At 39.5% G+C, this 23,670-nt stretch overlaps 2 protein-coding genes across 2 annotated transcripts; one reads left to right on the forward strand and one right to left on the reverse strand.

Annotated features, from left to right (window-relative positions):
* Window positions 1–1,050: 1,050 nt before the first annotated feature.
* sez6l2 (seizure related 6 homolog (mouse)-like 2) lies at window positions 1,051–16,981 on the reverse strand. The gene is made up of 19 exons (XM_023396301.2): window positions 16,866–16,981; window positions 16,017–16,097; window positions 15,670–15,798; window positions 15,363–15,578; window positions 11,543–11,676; window positions 11,027–11,219; window positions 10,101–10,286; window positions 9,821–10,004; window positions 9,003–9,166; window positions 7,843–8,037; window positions 6,106–6,244; window positions 4,854–5,047; window positions 4,500–4,694; window positions 3,990–4,184; window positions 3,695–3,886; window positions 3,370–3,408; window positions 2,871–2,988; window positions 2,596–2,707; window positions 1,051–2,390 (listed from the first exon to the last, which is right to left on the reverse strand). Exons 2-19 carry the CDS (start codon window positions 16,072–16,074, stop codon window positions 2,361–2,363), a joined length of 2,673 nt encoding a protein of 890 aa, XP_023252069.1. The 5' UTR covers window positions 16,075–16,097; window positions 16,866–16,981; the 3' UTR covers window positions 1,051–2,360.
* A 125-nt stretch (window positions 16,982–17,106) lies between these two features.
* asphd1 (aspartate beta-hydroxylase domain containing 1) lies at window positions 17,107–23,667 on the forward strand. Its single transcript, XM_023396303.1, has 6 exons — window positions 17,107–17,166; window positions 18,763–19,239; window positions 19,536–19,742; window positions 20,428–20,635; window positions 21,384–21,497; window positions 21,807–23,667. Exons 2-6 carry the CDS (start codon window positions 18,787–18,789, stop codon window positions 21,914–21,916), a joined length of 1,092 nt encoding a protein of 363 aa, XP_023252071.1. The 5' UTR covers window positions 17,107–17,166; window positions 18,763–18,786; the 3' UTR covers window positions 21,917–23,667.
* Window positions 23,668–23,670: the final 3 nt, after the last annotated feature.

The following is a 23,670-nucleotide window of genomic DNA, read 5'->3' on the forward strand; positions in this document are numbered from 1 at the left end:
ACGTTAAACACTAACCTAGTATGTGTTTGTGGACATTGACACCAAAAAAACCTTGAGTTTATGAAGCTCGAACTGAATAGCAACCTCGTACAGGGCCATGGGGCAGGCTTTTGGATGGCAAAACTACATTACAACTCCACATTCTCATAACGGCAGGAGACAAAATACTAAAAACACGTCGAGCCTGTTTTGTTGCTTTATTATGAATTGTAATACCGGAAGTGTGATGATGGTATTATTTCTGACTTGACAGTAGCTGATAAAATGACATGTTTACAATCTGTGAATTCAGGGTGTTCACTTCCCTCCAGTGTTCCACATAAGGAACTGCAACACTAAAATTAAAATTGTGGCTAACGAACAGGAATATCAGTAGAATCGTTTTTTAATTTTGATATTTACAACTCATAGTGTGGTTTTTGCGAATAACAACGGCAACATTTTAACAACCGTTTGCTGATGTGGAGACAAGCAACGTTCATACTAGTTTTCAAGGGAGACGACTGTTGTGCTGACTGCGGCCGAGTGCCTTTCGAATCGTGTGTTTATTGCCCTCTAGTGGCCAAGGCAAGTAACTGCAATATCAAAATAGTCAAGACAGCGTCAATGGAGACATGAGAGCATGTTTACACTTCCGGTTAATGTTTTCAAAGTAATGTAAGTAACCTATACTCTGTTGATAGCATGCTAACACGGTGAATACTATCAAAACAAAGAAACCTAACTAAAACAATCAAAAACGAACGAAGAGAAATTATCATTACTAAGACTCATGACGCATAGAAACATCCACTTCTATGCATAGAAACATTCACTTTTTTTGTAAAATACTGTAAAATGCATATTGTGCCCCCACTATGTATTTTGTATTTCCTGTTCCCCTCCCCTGTTAGCCATGAAGAAAACAACAAGTTCAAAATTACCAATAAGCATTACTCCCCGATTGTGATATTCTTTCCATTGGATGAGTTATATGTGTATATTTCGTGTGCATGAATATAGATATAACCTTGTTATTGAAGAAATAAAAGCTCTTTCCAGTCTCACAAGTTCTACACCATTCAACAGACTTTATTTCCAGTTCAGCAAATAATTTACTGCCTTCAAAAGAGTGTATTCATATATGAAGCAAAGAAATGCTACTGATGATAAGAGAAGAATTAAGTCTACAAAGCAACAGTCTCCAAGATCCTTCATTTGGCACAGTGAATGAGACTACATTCACCGTTCAAACAATCATTTGTAAATAAATACATAATGCATCACAGCAAGCAGCCAAGTTTGCAATTTGTCATCAACATAGTGCATACAACATCAAATCTGATAACAATGATAACTGTCAATAACTATAATGATAATGGCAAGATTGAGCAGAAGCAATATAATATACAATCAGTGCATGCTCTAAGCATAATGACATTCATGTCCTCACCTTTTCTTATATGTCATGTGACACTGGGTGACGATGCACTCCAGAAACAGCAAAGAATAAAAATAAACACTGCCTTTGTAAACACTATTGCAACAACAGATGAAACACTTAGGGACATTAAATTATTTAACATTATATTTTGGCACTGAATTTTCATTATATATATAATGAAAATATATAACCTCCCACCACCATGTATAAGTGTATATATGAGGCTCATATATATATATGTATACATATATATAATTAAGTATATATATCAACCTCAATCAATATTAAGTCAGATATTTACATTCAATTTGTGTGTGTGTGTTACACAGAGAGAGAAAGACAAAGTGAGGAAGAGAAAATGAGTGCTGATGTCAAACTTTTCTCATGATAAAAATAAAGGTATTCTTCCCCTTTGCTGTAACACTTTGTAAAATGTAACATGAGCCAAAAAACAAAAGAAAAACATTCAGCTTGAATTGTATGCCCATGACTGTAACTTCTGATTGTTACAAATAAAGTATTGTCAAGTTCTCTAATGTTTTGGCCTAATAATGATTAACTAAATAACTAAATAGATAAATAAATAAATAATTTTCCCTCCACCCTTTCCCCATCTCTTGTTCTTATTCTTCCCACACTGTTATTTTTTTTCTTTGTTGTCAATTTCTTACCCTTCATAAGGCACCAGTCCTAATGATACAGAAAGTTGGATCATGAAGTAGGACCCACGTTTGGCAAACCACCACATCAGTGCAACAAATCAAAGTAAAGCACTTCCAAAATGGATAAACCAGAGATACTGTGATGGTAAAACAGAAAGATAATTAAAAAATTAATGATAAAGGGGAGCGAGGCCTTATAATCTAGTAAGGAATTTTTCTTCCAAAAGAATTTAATCTTTGTGTGGTTTTTAATTCTCACCGAGTCATTTTCTCCTTTAAATGGATACTTCATACTCCCGTGTATCCTGTGGTCAAAGTAAGAAATCAGTCAATAAAATATCAGTTCAGACTCTGATATGACAAAATGTTTCTAAGGAAAAGACAAAATTTTAATGTTCGAAATGGTTAAATTGTCTGTACAAAAAAAAAAAGTATAAAATAGTCTAATGTCTCAATTAAAACAAATAAAGTAGAAGTAACAAATGTTTAAAGAATCAGTCTTTTACTTACCCCTGCCTCATACAGAGGGTTGTTGAAATCAGACTCGACTGTAATGGGACTGTAGGAGTGTGTGTGAGAAAGAGACTTCCAGAAGAGCGGCTTCCATTCTAGTCTGCATATGCTGTGGACGAGAAAATAAAATGACATGTAACCTTGTGAATAAAGGCTATGGAAAAAGGAATAAAGGCTAAGCTGTGTTGCTATACCACAGATATGGATGAGTGAAAATTTTGGTGTGAACTCATCAAGAGTTAAATGTCACTTTGTTTAACCAGGGGACTTACTTTGTATAGTACATGTAAATTCCTCCAATCAGGAGAATGACCAGGATTATTGGCAGAATTATTGCCAAAGCAATGTTCTCACTCAGGATCTGATGGGACGGCTCGAATGACTGGGACACTGTGGAATAATCAAACAATAATCAGGAAAAGATACCCTACCTTTGCTACCAAACATAATTTTGTCTGTTCACAATGGACTTGATTTGGTTATGAATCTAAAATGATGAAGTGCTAAATCTGGAGAAACACTAGGTTTTAATATTCTATTTCCTGAATTTAAATTGCCTGGTGCTATTATTGCACTGATAATAATAAGTATTCCAGTGTACAAAAATAACAGAAATATTCAATCACGGTGTTGTTCTTAATATCACCACTAGATGGTGCCAAAGTCAGGAATTCAAATCCTTGATGTAATGGCTTTTTAGTGCTATGTGTTAAAAACAACCCTTATACACCGTTATACACATCACAGACAGGAGACGAGAAAAACAATCACCTTCTATTTTGTGATCATCCAAGAGCTCCTCATATGCCACTGTGTGAAATGAAGGTAGGAGAGAGAGAAATCAAATAAATGATTATAAATCACACCTGGAAGTCTTGAATGCATCGTCAGGATCTCACCATATTTTTATGTTGATCTATCTTGTATTACTAAAATGATGGCAGAGAAGACTACAATACTTTGATAACCAAGAAACACGGAAATAAAACATTTTTTAAAGGCAGCTAATCTCAAAAAGTTAACCTCATTTAATTCAAACCCGGACCTGTAGGTCTAGGGCAGCATACAAAACATGTTCTGACAACGTAACTGTTACCTTTGCAAAAGGGCGGTGGGCTGTTCCACTGAGAGGGATGGCCGGGAACACAGCTGATAATGACCTCACCAATAAGTTCATAGCCTTCGTAACAGAAGAAACGCAGAGTCTCTCCTGCCTGGTAGCTGTGCTTGTACAAGGTTTGGTAACCATTGTCAGGGACTCCGGGGTTTGGACATGGGTCATATTTTACTGGTCAGAGAAGAGAAAAACACACGGAGGACAGTCGCGTATTTGCAGTTAATGTCTAAACGTGCTGCGATAAGCATCATAAACAGACAGAAAAGCTACTTACAGACACACTTTGGGCTGCGGTCACTCCATTTCGGGGTGCCAGTGTCCCGTCCATGGCAGGAGATTTGGCTGGGACCTTCCAGTTGGTAACCCTGGTTACAAGAGAAACGGACGACTGTCCCAACTGCAAAACCTGCTTCAGGGCGCACAGAGCGTGCTCCGTTTACCACCTCTCCTGGATCAGGACACTGCTGGACTGTGGGGGACAAAGTAGGACACACATGACAGCATCAAAATTGATCCTGTAAGTGGGTTTTTATCAAAGGAAAAGTTTGACATTTGGGAAATGCTTATTTGCTTTCTTGCTGTTAGATGAAGAGATTGATACTGCTCTCATGTCTGTATGGTAAATATGTAGTTTGAGCGAGAAGCCGGTTATCATAGGAGGATTTTGTTACCTTTAGACAGAGCCACGCTAGCTGTTTCCCCCTGTTTACAGTGTTTATGCTAAGCTAAGCTAACCAGCTGCTGGCACCATATCTACCACACACAGATCAGCTGCTGGTCTCACCTTTGACACAAGTAGGTGGACTGCTGCTCCAGGACAGGTCCCACTGGCAGGTGATGATGTCAGAGCCGCTGATGTCATATCCTGGTTGGCACTGATAGGTCAGCACGCTGCCTCTAACAGGGGAGGAGTGGGACGAGCTGATCCAGCCGAACTCAATTTGAGAGAGGGTAGGGCAGGTGTCATTTGGCTCAACCTCTGCACAACACGGAGAGAAAGAAAGGAAGTCAAAGAAGGTTTTTCATGATCTTGTCTTCAATAGTGGCAGACCTCATTTGTCCTTTTGAGTTGACACAGATTTTTACACAGGCCTACTGTGCCACTGAGCCATAAAATGAGTTAATTGAGTATACTTACCACGATAATGAATGAGGAATCCCTGACTTAGGATAAAACTGGAATCATCTGGATCACTCTGAAACTGAATGGTGACCTCTGACCCTGACACAACCTGGAAACGCTCTCTGGACCCCAGGTATTGCCCGATCACATGAGACATGAGATCACGTCCATCAAAAACGGTCAACACATCAGTGTGGCGGATATTTAAGCTTTAATATGGAAAGACAAGAATAGGAAAAAAAAGGAAAAGCAGAGAAATGAGGTTACACTTCCGAGGGATTCTGTTTTTTGAGATGAGCAGTCCACCCACCTAATGCTTTTTATTTGTCAGTGCACAGGACTCAGAGGAAAGGCAAGAGAGGCAGAAGATTATATAAAGCTGCAACATGATAGTATCTTTCTTATTCTCTCATTTTCTTTTTTAATTTTAAGGCAATGTGATATAATTTACATGTTTAAGAAATATGTTCAGTGTAACATATGTACATATCTGTAAATACGCATCTCTCACAATGTAAACTTGCATTGAGATGTTCATTGTAAATTGCGTATCTGTGGTAAAGATACACAAGATGAAGTTGAAATCAAATAAGCGGTGACCCTATTTCCCTAAAGAGAAAATGATATTTTAAACACTTTCACTGAACAACATTTCAGTGTTTCAGTGTCATCAGAAGTATTTCTACCATCTTTTCTTTTCTTCACTTCAGTTTCATGTGCAATATGTCATCATTTGGCAGTATGATGAGATACTTCTACACATTAAACAACAACCAGCGAATCTTTTAGCGATTTCTTTTCGGACTTCTGATGCCATGACAAATAATCCAAAACGTAGTCTTGAAACATACAGTATAGCCCTAATGATACAAATCAGTTAATATTGTCAAACTAGATGTAGCCTGAAAAAACAAAACACTGAAAGGCACAAGGTTGCATCACTGGATGTGTTGGTATGAAGGTCATACATGTATGTATAATATATAATAATAATAATTATATACATAATATGTATATATAACCATCCTCCTACAGGTACAGCACCTGGGCTCAGTGAGATTTGATCTCAGCAAATTAGAAAATGAGACGCAACATCTTTGATGTAAAGGGATTATGTTACTGTACCTGTAGAGGTGTGTTGTTGCTCATTTCTTTATGACATGAGTAAGACAACATGCAGTTCTTCCATTTGCTGACACACATCCACAAAAAAAGACATGTTGTTGATGTTATTTAGTTGCCAATAACTTAAAATGGCCATACTCACATCTGGACATCCAGTTCAATGCGTTTCTCCTCATTACCATGGATCTGCCATACACAGTCTAGCCCCTTGGAGTAGCTCTGCGGCCAATCAGGAGAGAGGATGGTACCCATGGGCTCGGTCAACTCCCCGCCACACAGAGCTTAAAGGGCGTGGATTGGGAGACACAGGGAATAATGATCAGAAATTGGAAAAAGAAAAAAAAAAAACTGGAGAAGAAACTGATTATTACTGGACAGAGAGACACTCCTCCTTGGCCTTATTAGAAACAGCAGTTCACTTATTTGTAGCCTCTTGGCAGATTAATTAATGAATGTGACAAACGATCACTTTAACACTTTTACCTCATTACTTGACAACAAACACGCCTCAACCTGTGACCCGACCACATATACAATACAAACAGCTAGGAGAAGCGTGTCACTAGGGAGACGACAGCTCCGGGTGCAAACTGCAGTGATGGGAGCCAAACGCAGCGCTTCTGTTTGAATGCAAAGCCACAGTTTTGCCGGTGAGAACACATTTATCTCGATCGTGTTTCGAGGATACCGCTGGTGCCAGGACTCGCTACTTGCCTCCTATTAAAACGGAGGCATGAAACTGTGAAGCCACACAGACACGTTATCAGCCTTGTTTGTGGAGTGAATCCAGGATTGTTCACAGAAAAATGTGATGGAAAAGAGCATGAGGACAGCTACATCCTACACGCTCTACTATGGGAACATTTCAACCATAACATTTATCAAATATATTTCAGTGAGAGGATGATTTGAGGAGGATGAGACCACCAGGATTAAACACTGGCTTATGTATGATATATAAAATATTACCAATCACAGATTCAAGCTTTTGATTCCTTAGTCTGTAAGCAGTTAAACAGTTTCCTCTCCGAGAGACAAAGCCCTCCTCCATATAGACCTTGTTGAGCCTTGGATCTCCTCTCCATGCAGATATTTCAAGTTAATGACATCCACCTCCCTATACATCACTGTGTATGAGCCACTCGTATTTTTCTGCAAGCAAAAATACCACACAGCATATGGCTTTCAGAATATCTTTCTGTCATTTTAATGCTGAGCAAAACTATAACACCTGTGTTTTCAGCCAGTCCCTGACCCAGTGCAGAGTGTCTGCCAAATTTATATCAGCCACAGTCTCACCACTACTCTCAGTTTTCACAGCATGCCAGCAGATCAGCAGATGACACAGACAGCATGGCTGTAGTCTCCATGCTAGAGTGTTTTGATGCTTCAGCCACCCAACTCAACGCAATTCAATTTGAATATTAATGAAGCAAATGACTTTTGTCCACTCCACTTGTTTTGGAAATATGGATTAGTAGGAGACTGAAGTAAAATCAAGAAAATGAAGGGGAGTCGTGTAGCGTAGTGGTCTAAGCAGGCGCCCCATGTGTAGAGGCTACAGTCCTCGCTGCAGTTGGCCCCGGTTCGAATCCCGCATCGGACGGCCTTTCGCTGTATGTCATTCCCCCTCTCTGCCTCCCTGTTTCCTGTCTCTCTCCACTATACTATCAAATAAAGGCATAAAAAGCCCCAAAAAATATACTTAAAAAAATCAAGAAAATGAAGCCCAAAGAAACAGCAGGAATGCGTAGTCTGACTAGAAAAAATAAAAAAAACTATTAAATTTCATAAACGGCTGGCATATGGGTCGACATATTACTGGATTGACTTAAATAAAAAAAAAAAAATACAACCAAAGCTCAGTCTTGAAACTTACCTCTGCACACAGGTTCGCTGTCATTCCAGTGGGGATTGCTGGGGTCGACACACTCAATCGTCCCCGAGCCTTGTTCCATGACGAAACCTGGAGAGCATGTGAAGGTGACAGTGGTGCCCAGCTGATATGTTATGTCGCTGCTACTGAAATTTCCATGGGGCATGTAGGGCTCCCAGCAGTGTTCATCATCGAATGCTAAAAAAAAAGAAAGAAAAAAGACTTAGGGAAAAGAAATTAGGCATAGTGTGTACCTGCATATGCTGCAGTGTGTGTGTGTGTGTGTGTGTGTGTGTGTGTCATCATGGCAACATGTGATCCATGAGACACCTACTGTAGTAGGAACTACCACAGAGGAGGTCTGTGAACACATTTTGTCACTGTGATAGCATCACAACTGAGCAAGATGGAGTCACAAAACTTTACAGGTTTGTAGTTGAGATCACAATGAAGGTCACGTTTGAATATGAGAACTGAGAATTCATGTATTAATGTAGCAGTGACTACTGAGTACTGATGGGTCGGCACGTCAACATGTTGACAGGCGTTCCGGCTGGTGTGATCCCATAGCAAGACCATCTCCAGTTTTTGTATTCTAATAGTTGTTCTCCTGCCTGACAAAATCAAGTGACCATACCCATTTAATTGAGGAGGGAGCAGTGCAGCTTTTCATTTGGCATGACCCAGAAATCTTAAAACTCTCTTGCCTAGAAAAAGCCAAGGTGTAAGGTGCTAAAAGCTTAAGCAGTGAGCATGTCCAAAGCCTAAAATAAATCCCACCCCAGTGTGGGCAGACTGTAAGCACTTAAGTGGTTCATTATGGCCATCTTAAACACAACAACACACTAATGGGAAGAAGGACTTGGTTTTCTAGAGGGCTTTAGTCTATTGAACTGCATTCCCACTAAAGATGCAATATCTTATCAATTATCCTACTTATCTAACTAAATTATCTCTAACTCTCCTCAGAGGCTGGTGGCTTCTGGTAATTCTATAATGAATAATATCCGTGTTGTTTTCGAGCAAAATGCCATCTCAGGTTTTGATTATGATACAATAATGAGGTTAGACGGGTGTATAGCTCTGCTATTGCCTTTGTGTTTTGCTCAATGTGGAAAAGACCAAAAGTACACATGCTGGGTATGTGAAGTCTCTGTGCTCACCCTCGTATCGCAGTGCCAGAAGCAGAGGGATGGAGGAAGAATCGGCTGTGAGCTCCAGGTACAGTGTGGAGCTCTCACTGAGCAACCCACGTTCTGGGACATCATCCAAGTCTGAGTCGAAGAGCGGTGGAGAGAGGGAACTGTTTCCACTGCGCACAATTAACCTGAGAGAAACAAACCACAAAGACACCTGCTGATAAGTTCGAGACAAGAGGGAGGTGCTATGATCAGTGTCTCAATGAGAAATGCATGAATGTGTATCGACAGCAGGTTGAAGGTATATCAACATCCACAAATCTGGTGTTACATGTAGAATAAAACAATTTTGCTTTGTTCTAAGATACTGGATCTATTTTCTTGTACATTTGTGAAGTCAAGAATATGAATTCAAAGTTTTGGTTAAGTTAGAAATGAACCGCCAGGGTCTATTTTCCATTTTCAGATAAACAGTTGCATAATTTGCGATAATAGAAAATGACTTATAATGTGTGCCAATCATTAAAAGAGGATGGTGGGCAAGTGGGTGTAAGAAATAAAAAATGAGTGAGAGTCTATCTAGCCAAGTGTGGAGGGTTCGGGCAGTTTTATGGATTAATATGCTGAACATAAGAACATTAAGTGAAGGGAGGAAATAAAAGTTTGTGGAAAGATGCAAAAACTAAAGATATAAACTTTAATTTGCTACAACAAAAAGACACTTGCAGTAATTCTGATTTGATATGTCCATTCTATGAGGTTTTTTTTTTTTATTTAATGGGTGAAACCCCAGTCAGAAAACAGATTCTGTGAAACACAAACTAATGGAAACACAAACTTACTTATCATCATCTTCATCGAGTGCAATCCTCTCAAAGTGTAGGTGGAGCCTGTGTCCTTCTTTGGCTTCTATTAACCAGTGGCAGCTCAGGTTATTTCCATTACTGTGGTTGCTGACAGATGGCGGGGGTGGAGACAGTATCCGGCCCACTGTTGCGTTACGAATCCACCCTCCGCAAGAAACAGCTAAGAAAAGATAAAAAAAAAAAAAGACATCCCACATATTATTCTACAAAATCCAAAATTGTGACGTTTCATTCAAACCTGAGTCAGTTTACTGACCGACACATTGAGGTTCAGGAGTGCTCCAGTGTGGCTGTGTCGTGTTGACACATGTAGCCACCTCATGGCCTCGGACCTGGAAACCCGGGTCACAGTGGAAGTGTGCTTGACCTCTGGGATGGATGTCTGTCACTGTCACTCCACCGCCCTCAGGAGACAGAGGGAATGGGCAGGACAGGAGAAAGGCTGTTGATGTTGACGAGAGAGGAAGGAAATCGGATTTATTTTGTAAAATGGAAGATTAACAGCTGCAATAAAAATTGAAAAAGGATCTTTTCTCTCGTATTTCCATTGTTTTTCTGCTACTGGTGAATTACTGCTTTGTGCATCATTCTCTCTGTCGCTGTCAAAACTCACAGTCACAATTTTCATGTGTCACTATCAACTCTCCTTCCTATTTCTCTGAACTGATCAGTCGGATGTTGATCTTTAAATATTTAGATCTTTGTGATGCTGTCATTTTGGCTTTCCTTCCGCCTCTCCCATCTCCACCATGGTCGACAGATTGTCCCAGGTGAGTCGCCCAAGCCCAGATCTTTCTCTGTAGCTTACTGATAAATGTTATTCATCACTTATCTGATTCTCCTTATTGAATTGAATCCACAGTGTAAAACTCATTGTTTTGCTAAGCTGAACGAAGGAGGACCCAGAGAATACAGAGAAGAATGTGACGTCTAAAAATCATCCTCAATTAAAACACAAAGCGCAACGTCTCTGTTCAGAAACTTTCAAAATTCAAGTGAGAGAAACATCTACCATGCTTCTATGCTAAGGGGAAACATAATTCAGTAAAATTACTTTACTGTTAACAAACAATTAAAGATAATAAATAAATGAATAATAAAAAAAGATGAAGTAAATCTGGTGCAGTCTTTGGTTAGAAAGAAAACCTGTATAAAGTCATTCCAGAGGCCTGCTGCTTTTACCTTGATAGTGGAGGCTGAACATGCCGTGGTTGGTCTGTCGGAGACTGCGATAGTGAATGTACACCTGATTGGTTGTGCTGCGAATCACCTGACCCTCTCTCATCAGGGTCTCGTTGGCTAACAGCTCTGGTCCCGTACCTCCATACCCCATGATCATCAGAGATTCTTCCTTAGACAGATTCACTTTTCTCACCTAGAGGGCAAAGGAGGAAATAATGACATGCAACCTGTTCAGGGGGCTGCCTTCGACAACTAGCCAGACATTTCAGCATCACTGATGTACAGCCTTATCTAACATGACAAACTGTGTTTCAGTTTTTCTATGCAAATATTGCAGCTTTAAGAAACGAATAAAGATTGTGTGCTGTGTGAAACTTAATTTAATGCGTCTAATTTGATCATTTGTTTTGTGTCTATATTCCTGTCAGTAATTATCAAAGTGCAGAAACCTAAACAATCAGTTCAAAGGCAATATTAAATATGTTTATAGATTCACCGGAGGATATTGCACATTACCTGAATTTCCACACCATAACCTGCATACACAGTAATGCTGTAGGTGCATTCCAGAGGAGAAAAAGATGATGATGATGAAGGATCTGGCGACTCGACGACATCCTCCATTGCTAACAAAGTCGCATTGCACTGTACTGTGAAGAGAGGGAAAGGCAGGAGAAGACAAACTGAAACTGTGTCGAGAGATACGTCTAATCTTTTTAAATTCACTTCAAACTGTAGGTCTTTTTTTTATAGCAACACGACTCACATTGATTTAGTTAAAGGACTTTGTTCAAAGGCTTCTTGGCAGTTTCTGAGTGATGACAGATGACAGATTTCTTTTTTTCCCAACTGATACTTTCACAGTCCGATGAAGGAGTTCTATGAGTCAAGGTACACCATGCAAAGACTGGTCACAATGCCTGTGCGGAGAGTTTGCATGGAGATGGGAATGCATCTGGTATTTTTTGGATGACGATTAGTGCAATCAGGTGCAGCTGAACACATTTAGTGGTGTGAAGATGACAGAGAAGTCACAGTGTCTTAAGATCTTCTATCGAACTGTGTGAACTATGTCTTCAGTGAGCGTCTAGATGCCTCCTACACTCACGCTGCTCTACACCTCATATACTGAGATGTTAAGAATAATTCCCAATTATCAGCGAAGATTTTAAAGGAGGCAGGAGCCCACAGGTGTGTCTGGTTATCTGACAAACCTGGTGCTGGGTGCTCACGATTTATTAAACGTTCTGCATTAATTAAGGCATGTGTGCTCGTGCTAGAATAAAATGATTACACGGGAAGCTTGTTTTAAATCAAAGGGTGCAGACGGGCCACACATACATCTCTTACTACTGTCAGATGTAGGGCAATGCTGTAGTGATTTAGTCAACTGAAAGGGAACGTTCATCCTTCATCCATTCAAGCAACTGTGGCTGGTGGCTAAAGACGAGAATTATAACCACATAGGTCAGATGCTGCTCGCCTGCCATTCCTGCTATAATCAAATGCACTGGACTGCATCTCATATAAATACATTTACTGGTTGAGGAATGTATAAAACAGATAATAAGATATATACATTAGAGGATTTTCTTATGACTTTGGACTTTGGTCTACAGTAAAGGACAAAAAAAAGCACAAAACACAAGATCGTCCTTTGCTGTTGAACTCTTACAAGCAGGTCAGTGGTGAAAGATGCAAATCATGGTGATCCTTGACACCAAAATAGCTGGATAGCCAGTGACACACCCCTTACTGTGCAAATAATCAAAAATGATATTACTGAGCTCCAGGAGTATCTCATCTCCGAGAGAAAAGTAAGGACATTTATGGTAAGTCTACCATATGTGTACAAACATGTACATAAAGTCACTGTGTGGATATGAAATTCATGTTGTCCTGCTCTGAACTTTTTAGTTTTATGAAAACTGTACTATCACTTCCTTTCCTGTAGTTTGTGTTGGTGCTTGAATGGCAATAAAGGGGGTGTAAGAACTTTTCTGTACGGAAAAATAGAAACTGGTTTATTGGCCATTTTGATACATTTGCTTTAAATGAGTTGATTGGACCACACCTGCCTTAGAATGGCCCTACCTGCTGTCTCCATACTCCATACAACATTACTGTTGTGTAATAGTGACAAAGAAGCCATTTGAAGCCCATCGAAGAAAACTAAAACTATTGGCAGATGCTATGTCCCCTAAACGCCTCAAATGCAGACTATTTGTAGACCCTCCAATTTACAGATTTTTCCCAAATGCCTCCTATGCAGGCAATGGGCAAACACTAGCCCAACATCTTCAGCTTAAATCAGTAACAGTTGTCAAGACACCATCTATGCATGCTAGCATGGCATTCCTGATCTCTGATGAACATTATAACTAAGAGGAAAAGACCCTCTGTTTTCTCGCAATATTGGGTTGATTACCTCATTAGCTTAAGATAACATGGCTTGTTTTCTTGAGATAATGAGATAAATTAACCAGTTATCACGAGAAAATGAGCTTTGCTATCTCAAGATAACGAAATAATTAACTTGTGATCTCAAGATTAAAATTTTTTAATTACAGAAATTTTGGGCTTCCGTAAAAGCTCACTAATAACAGACTAGATGTTGTTAATGTAATACTCTGTAGAAAAACTGAAGTGGAAGGGACTATTTCTTTGCACACATTTTCTTGGCACATAACTCCCCTAAAACAGCAATGTGTTATTTTTAAAGCTTGGTTTTTGTATGGCATGAACAAATGAAATTTTACATGCTAATTTGTAAGTTTGAGACGTGCTGGGAGGCAGACATTGTTAGCTTTTGGACAGAGCAAATAGTTTCATCACGTTCCTCGTCTTTAAGGTCCACCTGGCCCACCCCCCACACCCCCTCGCTCAATCACATTTCCTTAATTCTGATTTGTAGCTGTCGCTGTACATCTCTCATCCACCTTCAGTGAGAGCTTCAGTGAGAAAGGAAATCCTTTAATGTTGCCTCACTTAAGTGCATTTCTGACAATCAGTCATACAGGATGCTATTGTGCTCTTCACCACCCCCTATTAGTATTCTGGTCATGATGGCATTGTTGACTGACTCACACTGATTTGTCAAATTATACTTATCTTCTTACAATATTAGGACAATAACACTAGTGATATTAGTACTTAGAGGCTCCACTTGTTGCTCTTTATGCAGTTAATAAGTTGTTTTCATGTTCACTGATTATCTTTTATTTATCTGTTGCAATAATAACTAAAGGACAAAGAGTATATTTAGATTTTTGATTGTCATGACTATTCTGGATACAGAACTTTTCATGTGACAATGTCATTCAAGAGAACAATAACAGTGAATGTGTCACATGACAGTAGATATACATCATCTACAAAATTCTTCCAGATATTAACCTAAGCCCCTTTTGTATTATGTTCCATCTCACTGGTTTCAAAGTCTAAGAACCTTTTTAGAAGTCACCTGCTTCTTTTTATTGCCATAAATCTTGTCCTTTTTGACTGATATAGATTTTATTGAAGGTGATAAATAAGGGATAATGATTTCTATCATCATCATCATCATCATCATCATCATCATCATCATCATCATCATCTTCATCATCAGTGTATACATTCATTCCTTTGAGGCTCCCTAGAATTAATCTCTAGAATTTAAAATTTGTGCCTCCAAAAGTTTAAAGTATGTGTCCTGAAATGCAAAAGTACAAGATGCATGTAATTCTTGCAGAAATGAGACCAGAGGAATCAATAATCATGTCTGTACTTTAGATATTGTTACCAAACAGCTAAAACTGTCCCAGTGTTAGCAGTGAGCTAAACAACCAAACAAATCTATACCAGATAATGAATATGTTACAAAATGTCACTTCACATTCTTAGCAGGTGGCAATGTTGACTCCATAGCTAGCTAAAAAAATTGCATTAAGTCATTTAATTCTTATAGGTTATATTAGAGGTTATATAGCCTAACAGAGAAATATATTGTTGCCTGAATGTGCATATTTTTTCTTTACATACAGGTTGTATGTAGTAATGCACATTGTACAGTAACAAGCTGATGTTTCACCATTAATATTTTATGACTGTTTCATGTTACCTTGTCTGTCTTGTTACTCTTCAGGGAGAGGCACAAAAGAGAAATTACTGAGGTTGTGATAGGGAACCAATGTGATTCAGTGAGAATTTGTTGGCACTGTCACCGCCTGCAAAATCTGAGCTGCACCAAAGCCACAGGTGAGATACTTAAATATTTGCTCAGCATTTTTTCTCAACAGTTTATAGAATCATAATCAAACACAACTAAGGGAAAACTAAGATGTTGATATGCAAGTACCTGGCATGTGCATTGTGGTTATGGTGGTAGTGGTGATCAGAGTGGTGGTTGTCTCCTCCTCTATGGGCAGCAAAGACATGGTATTCCTTGATCCTGTCTGGCTGGCAGCAGAAGATGAGCTTAAAGCTGTGGTGAGCAGCCCTGGTGATATGACTGTCGCTGCTGACTCGGTCTGCCCAAGCCCAGGCACAGCCTGTGTCGGGTTGGTGGTAGTACCTGCAGAGGCCAAAAATTCAGTTCAATGAACTACCACACATATCACACTGTAGCTGTATTACCTGGGCCATAAAAGCCTGCCTTAGTGTACCTGTGCCTGCAGAAGCCCGTCCTAAGTATTCCTTACTCTGCAGGGCAGCATGGATCAGGTCACCCAGTGGGTAAGAGTCTGGAGTTGATGTTGGTGGTGTATCAGGCTCAGGATTCATAAAGCGAATACCTGAAATTGTCAGGACGAATCATTGTTTTTGTTACTTGTAAAAACAAAATGAAAGAAAATTTTAGGAGGACATGACAAGTAAGCTGCAGAGAAAATACATAGACCTATTTTTCCCCAGGTTTGAGATTAACAAAGTCTGCATTAGTGCACACACACACACACACACACACACACACACACACACACACACACACACACACACACACACACACAGTTACCTGAAACTAGGTGGATCATGGTGACATACAGCATCACAGCAAAGCGTGTGAACCCCATGGTTTTGGATGGAACTCAAGGACCTGAGAGGGTTAAAGTGAGCAGATTAATTAGCAAACTATTATGCATAACTGTAAATACAACAATTACTGTATCTTGTATTGTAAGTTACGTATGTTAATATCTTATAATTGCTGCAGGAGGTACAGAAATAACACATGCTAACTGGCGTGGTGATGCATTGTAAACTGTTAGTCATACTATTAATTATTCTCTCGCAATCCAGATACTGATCATATGTTTACATCACACAGGCCACAATGACTCGTATTAGGGGATCATTGCGATGTGATACTGTAAAAGCCCAGCTCCATCAATCTGGAAAAAAAACCCATTCAGTTTATACAACACAGAGGCATGTATAAAAATTTAATGAAAGTTATTTTTACAGGTCTTGGAAAAAGAAACAGATACACATCGCGATCGGTATAAGGTTAAATATTCAGGATTTTCCCCTGCATTTTCTCACCCAAACCTGCAACAACATGCCGAAAATGCGCTATTCCAAAATTCAGCAAAGGAGCCTACCCTGACCGCAGGTAGACTCTAAACCTTATTCTATTATTAATCTGTTAATGGTAATGTGTCAAAAGGCACCTAAGCTGTTATTCGAGGCGTTTCCTCGGTTAAAATACCAGCCTGGTGTGTGACAAAATGATGGGGCTATACGAGGCAGCATCACTCGCACCTCCCCCGGCCCTCTTTGTGCGGAGGACGATTTTTGGCATCAGTCATCACTACTGTGAGTCCAACATCCATGTCAGCAACGCAGAAAGGCGGCTGCCTCTTACCTTTATCCTCCGGGCTGCGTCCTGTGCTCTTTGTCTTGGACTGTATCCTGTTGCTTTAGGAGCCGAGAACACGGCGGGGTTTGTACTGGTGAGATGCCCCAAGCTGGTTACCGTGTGGTTGACGCATTCGGCTATGATGTGAGGGCATTTGTGTTGAAAATTCAGGTGCGCTCTAGCGGCCGCACGCGGTAACTGCAGCGGCGCGCGGCAAAAAGCCACATTTTGTCTGTGGGTGCTAGAGGAGCTGTCCACCAGCACGGTGCTGAAGTGTGTCCGACACAGCGCTGCACGGTATATCAAGGTAATCAGACAGAGATGTGAGATGCGGCACGCATGCGGGTAAATGGTGTATGTTTCCTCCTTTAAAGGCCTGCGTGTGCCATATGGTATGCATGGCGAATATTTTCGTGCCGTGGTTTCCCGTTACGGGTGGATGTTTGCGCGAACATGAAATGCGGACATTAAACACGAAGCAGCTGAACTGTGGGGGCTGATGCTGAACAAAATCAAAATGAATGCTGAAGCGACTGCAAGCAAAACGACCCATGTCCACAATTTATGGAACACCTTGATGATGCTTAGCCATGCTATAGCCTATAGGTGTTTCCAGTGGGCAGGATCATCACTTGGCATGTAATTGATGCAACTAACGAATTCGTTGGAATAAGCCTATTAGGGAAGAGCCCTCCCATCTGCAAACATGCACACACGCGCCTACCCAGACGTGCACGCACTCATGTTTTCTGCTTCTGGGAAACAATACAAAAAAATGTCTTACTCTGGCTGTCTGACTGTCTTTATATCTCCCACACACACACACACACACACACACACACACACACACAGACACACAGACACACACACGCACGCACACACACACACACACACACACGCACACGCACACACGCACGCACGCACGCACACACACACACACACACACACACACTGGGTGTAAATCTATTTTCCAGACCAAATACTCAGAGGACAGAAATTGGCCTGCTCTGATATCTCCAATTTTTTTTTTTATTGCCATTCATAAAAAAAGTTTGTAACAGAAATCCAATTTATTTATAGCCAAAATACAACATGTGGAACTTCATATCTGAAATGATACACCATAGTAAACTATTGGAAAGTTTCATAGGTAACTAGGGGCAGATAAGTAACAAAAGCCAACCGTACATAAATGGTTCAACCCTAGCCTCACTACTCTGTAGACCTCACTGTGGCTAAGGAAAACACAATGAATTTATATCAAAAGGAAGAAAACAATGTCAATTCCAAATAAAAATTCCGAATACATGCCTACTGTGAAAATCCAGAGCTAGGGAGCTCGGGGAACAATGGGTCCAGGACTTAGGGCCTATTAATACCATGAGGTCAGTCTCAGAGGCAACTAAACCAAAGGGTCAGTGGCTCTGTCAGGGACTGGTAACCTGTCCTGATTGTTTCACTAATTTCTTCCAAGTGCATGTTGGGATAGGCCTCGGCCCCTTGTGAACCTGTGGGGGATTAAAGTAAAGAGAGTAAATGATTCAGTTGGCTGTTTGAAACCAGGTCGTTCCCTTTAGGGCTGTGCCTGTTGGCACAGAGCCTCTCCTCCCCATAACATGATCTGTAAGACTTGACAAGCCCATGTTTTTGGACTGTAGGGAATACCTTTTTACTACTGTTGTTTTTATTATATAAATTGAGAAAAGAGCCCACTAATTAAACATCACCATCAAGGCTTATAGTACAAGGTGTAGAAACTCTAGCGTCACATGTAAAACTAGTTTTCGTTAAGTAAAAAAAAGATTAAAAAATACAAAAAAAAAATTGTCTGAGATTACTTTGTAGTACTTTGCTGTATTATACATATGCATTACTATAATCTCTCAATCTCTTTCTATTTCAGTATTTTGTCTCACAAATTTAAAGGATGCACTGGTCAATGAATACACTGCCCATGCCTCCATATGTAGAGCTGGGTGTCCATTCACTGAGTGGCCTTCTCTGGACTCTATTGCTCCTGTTTCTGTGGCACTGTTATCGGATGGGCTCCGATCTGCCTATCCCAGGCCACGCACACGCCGGAAAGCTCAAGTCAGGCTCAAGGCGGTCCATGAAGTCCCGTGGTGGTAGCTGCGCTGGAACAAAGTGTAATGCACGATCCAAGCTGTCAAGGAATGATCAAATTAGTCCCTTTATTTCCATGGAAACAGAGGAGGATGAGGAGCAGGGACAGGGTTACCTCACCCCTGTGCTGAGTCATGCCTTGTTCCCAGCCCAGGCATCTGCAGAAGCCAAAAAACTCTATGCAGCACTGCAAGAATATGCCAAACGCTACAGTTGGGTGGGCATGGGCCGCATTCATAAGGGCCTCCGTGAGCAGGTACAAGTTTATTCCGAGCAGGCCATAAGCCGCTTCTTGCTATTGGCAGTAAATCTTGTATATGAGTTGTTCAATAACGTATTACATTGAATTTTATTCTGATCCCAGATTAGTTTTCATGGCATGCGTAACTGCATAATGTTAGCTATGCATGCATATAATGTTGTGTAAAAGTAGGAATCCTTAACACCTCATTCTGAAATATTTTTGTTCAAGGGTAAACAGCGGTGGAAGGAAGCATTGTCAAGAATCAATCATTGATTTTCCTCATTCTCACTTTTTCGTTCTCACTTTAGGTCAGACTAAATGATCTCTCTGCTATACAGAAGCCTCATCTCTTCTTCCTGCCAGATGTCCCAAGTGTTCCTTTCTTCCCACGTGATGCTCATCGACATGACATTGAGGTCTTGGAAGCCAACTACCCTGTAATCTTGGCTGAATTCCAGGCTGTTTACCAGCGGGGCATTGACTCAAAACTTGGATGGACCTGTCTGGGACCAAAGGTACACAATAAAATCTTTCAGGGCCAATAAGAGAAAAGAGCAGCACAAGAAACACTTTGATCCTTTCTATGAAATTGTTATGATCAGTTATGCAAAGAACTGCTGAAAGAAAGTAGCACAGAACTCTGAACGTGATATCTCAGTAATATTGTGAGGGAATTTCTTTGAATTCGGCACAAATATTCACTTGGACTCAAAAATAAAATGATTTTGAATACATTTTGGTGGTCAAAGGTCAAAGGTCAAGGTCTCAGTGAACTCACAAAACACGACTTAGGCCTTGTGAACACAATATTCCGGGAACTCCTCAAGGGAAAATTTGGCATAAATGTTCTCTTGGACTCAAGGACAAACTGATTGGATTTTAGTTGTGAAAGGTCAAAGGTCAAGGTCACTTTTACAGCCCAAAACCTGTTTTAGCCATAGCTCGAGAATTCACATAGCAAATATGACAACATTTCACACAAATGGTTAATATTTTTTGTGATTCTGGATAAACAGCGATGTAACCCGAAACTAGTGTGTGGCAAAACGATAAATCTAGTTTGATGATTACAATTGTTCATTTTTTCTCCACCTATCAGCTCTGATATTAATAAGTGGAGGAATTGATTGATCCTCATTCATTCTGATGTATGTATCTCATTTGAATCATATATTACTAGAAGGTCGTTGTCTCTTTCAGGGCCAGGCGGTGTTTCCTTTGTACAGTGCAGGGGTCTGCGTGGCAGGAAACTGTCGCTCTTGTCCCTGCACCTACCGGACTCTTCTCTCCCTACGTACTTTTATAAGCAGCAACTCTCTGGGATCTGCTGGATTTTGGCTGTTGGGGCCTGGAGCTACATTGGGAAGTTCATATGGACCCACCAATACACGTCTCCGTTGTCATCTTGGTGAGTAAAAGAGTTACACGCATCATGGTTTATCTGCATTTATCTGCATCTAACTCTTCTTGTCAAAATCTACTGACTCATGCTTTTTATTTCACACATAAAACTGGAATTTGTTGCAACACACTCGGCAGTAACTGCTCTAGCTTACGTGGAACTCAATGTTATGATCTTAAAATTGATCACATTATAAGGAGAAAAATTCAAAACTCTATTCTGACATCTAAAATACACAGATTTACCCTCTAAACCCACATTCATCTAATGCACAAAATTTCCATTCCCCCTCTTTTAGTCAGTTAGGAGGGGAGTATTCCTTCACTGTGATTACCTGCTACAGTGGTGAGTGCCTTGGCTGTCGGACTGCTTGATTCATATGCCAGTAACACCCGAAATGGGATGCTGTGTGCTAGGCACTTTGCAAAAAAAAATCACAGAAGGAAATACTCAAAGTAATGTAAATTCAGTATCAAGTATTCAATTCAGTACAGTATGGGATACTTTGTACCTGTTTTGCTGCAACTAATATATCAGCGTCAGATTTCTTCTACTTCACCAAAAATGAAAAACTGTGGCATAAAGTAGTACTTTGTGGGTGAAAGCTTACCCTTAAACCATTTTGTACTAGATCTGTCTGGCTATAATCCTCTGTTTTTTAAACACACACAATACTGGATTGCATGCCCTTCTTAGCTGGGTGAAAACATAATATTCTGTAACAAAAGTTTAAAAACGTACTTTGCTTTTGTAGGTCTGAAGACTCCCCCCCTGTGTGAGCTGGTGGTGGGAGGAGAGCCTCAGTGTTGGTCCGAGGGACACTGCCTTCTGGTTGATGACTCGTTTCTTCACACCGTCTCCCACAAGGGTCAGTGAAAAAATAATTTTATTGTAATTTGTGATCATATATAGTATTTCTGGGTGAGTGAAACTTTTACATTTAAAAAATGTAACTACAGTTAAGACAATTGCTAGCACATTAAATGCGGTAGAAAATAAATGCTGATATCATTAATTTTACTCTTTTGCTCTTATTTGAATTCTTATTATTAGAAATGAAATGCAATGCATAATATTTGTTTACAAAACAGGCAGTGATATTTAAATCTCTTTACTGAAGTATCTTATAACAGATGGCTGCAGTTTTAGCTAAAACGGTATCTGTCTATTTCTAAAGGGCCTCCAGATACTGGACCCCGCGTCATTTTGAGTGTGGACCTCTGGCATCCAAATGTGGCTGCTGCAGAGAGACAAGCTTTGGACTTCATGTTCAGCCCTGACCTCTGAATTTGCTCCTGCGCTACCAATGGACAACATGCAGGGATGCCTTACCTTAGCCCTGATTGTTGTGGGTCATGCATCTCATTCAAATTGATGGATCACTGTGTGAATTTGCCCTAATAATTATACAAGCCATTAGCCACGCTTACAAGTGGTGTTGGGTTTATGGTCTACACCAGGAAGTGCCCCAAGAATGCATTATTATGGATGATGTTAGACAATACTACATGCCAGACGATTTGGCTGCATACTATAAACTGATATCATTTGAAAGCACAAAGAGATCTCACCCAAGAAGAGCAGATCTGGTGACTATTGTAAATCTTACAACAACATAAAAAGTATCTTGACATCATATACTATGCTAGTGAATGCTATTTGCATGTGAAACCTATCTGTCATGATAACTGGACTTCAAGCTGCTGATGCATGTGCTAATATGCCTTCAGGACAAGAGGCCATAATATATTTTGAAATGTATGTAGATTACCTATGGTTCAACCAAAAAACTGTGAAAACATGAAAATCATATAAATGTAAAATTTCAATTTATTTCTATTTTCCAAAATGAATGGCAAAATATATAAACTTTCACATACTGTGGTTAATCTTTCCCTTCTTATTACTATCCTCTGTGTATGCTTGTATGTTTCTATCTATAAATATATTTTTCTTTGTTTAGTATTATAATTGGTGGATTGTTAGTGGTTTACATATTATATGACATGCATATATCAGGGTTTTTGTCAGTTCCATTTTTTTCTTGGAATCCAAATAACAAATAAATAACAAAGAAATAAATCAGTATTGACTCTGTGTATACATAAATGTTATGAACAACACTCAGACTGATATATCTTAAAAAGAAAGAAAAATGTAACAATACATTAGTAAATGCAAGGCATAATCGTGGATTGACAATTTTCAAAGGAGTAATACACTCTTATTGATGAAGTAAGCATAGAGAACAGCTGATTGTTTTGTAAGATACATGATGAACTTATATGGGGAAACACATATATTACTTTTATTAGAATAAAAATGCAAAACTGACTGCTTACTGTGTTATAAAAGAAAAATGTAAATGTATTAAATGTATGTGAATTACTTAAAAACAATAAGTCTGTAGACTCAATGAAAATACCTTTTGATTATAATCCACTAAAACACCATTTTGAAAATACATTCTTCTTCATCAAGCTCTCACAGCTCTTTTTTTGGTTACTATTTTTTCAGTCAGTAGATGAGAATTACTGCAGTGATTTTGTCTTATCTGCCATCTGTTCCTCTGAGGGTCCCATGATGAGGATTACAGAGACTGAACTAATCCACCTCGTGAGACAGATTATTCCTCAGATTGTTTATATGTACTCCTATGTACATGTATGTTGTTAAATGATGTATGATTTGTTCATCACTGGACATATACTCTATGAACTGTTTGGATTTAATTTGAGGAAAAATATTTGATTGTTAAATTCATGAGCAAATAAAATAACAACTCAATCACCCGATCATCACAAGTCAAGGTTATGCACCTTGCTGTGTTACAGCGATTTTTGATTGTAATAATGGCACCTGCATATCCAAAGCATGATGTTTTATATCTTATGCTATTACTGGTCCCTAAATAATTTCATCAAGCAATATCTAATGTTTTCCCTGGGATTGTATGCCTATATTTGCTATATATATGGATATATTTGGCTTTGTTTCTATAGCCTTAAAAGACCAGCACGTTCATTTGAAAGACAAATATA

The sequence above is a fragment of the Seriola lalandi genome, unplaced genomic scaffold (assembly GCF_002814215.2).
Source record: "Seriola lalandi dorsalis isolate HSWRI2012SDOR001 ecotype SW California unplaced genomic scaffold, Sedor1 jcf7180002054975, whole genome shotgun sequence".
Lineage (NCBI taxonomy): Eukaryota > Metazoa > Chordata > Actinopteri > Carangiformes > Carangidae > Seriola > Seriola lalandi.

Bases quoted from the DNA above. Each gene is read 5' to 3' on its own strand.
- asphd1 (XM_023396303.1), top strand. From the start codon at position 18,787: ATGCACTGGTCAATGAATACACTGCCCATGCCTCCATATGTAGAGCTG. The intron at 19,743-20,427 runs GTACACAATAAA...TGTCTCTTTCAG, and splicing joins GGACCTGTCTGGGACCAAAG to GGCCAGGCGGTGTTTCCTTT. The intron at 21,498-21,806 runs GTCAGTGAAAAA...CTATTTCTAAAG, and splicing joins TCACACCGTCTCCCACAAGG to GGCCTCCAGATACTGGACCC.
- sez6l2 (XM_023396301.2), bottom strand. From the start codon at position 16,074: ATGGGGTTCACACGCTTTGCTGTGATGCTGTATGTCACCATGATCCAC. The intron at 5,048-6,105 runs GTGAGTATGGCC...TCCATATTAAAG, and splicing joins ATTGAACTGGATGTCCAGAT to CTTAAATATCCGCCACACTG. The intron at 2,989-3,369 runs GTGATTGTTTTT...ATTATTCCACAG, and splicing joins GGATGATCACAAAATAGAAG to TGTCCCAGTCATTCGAGCCG.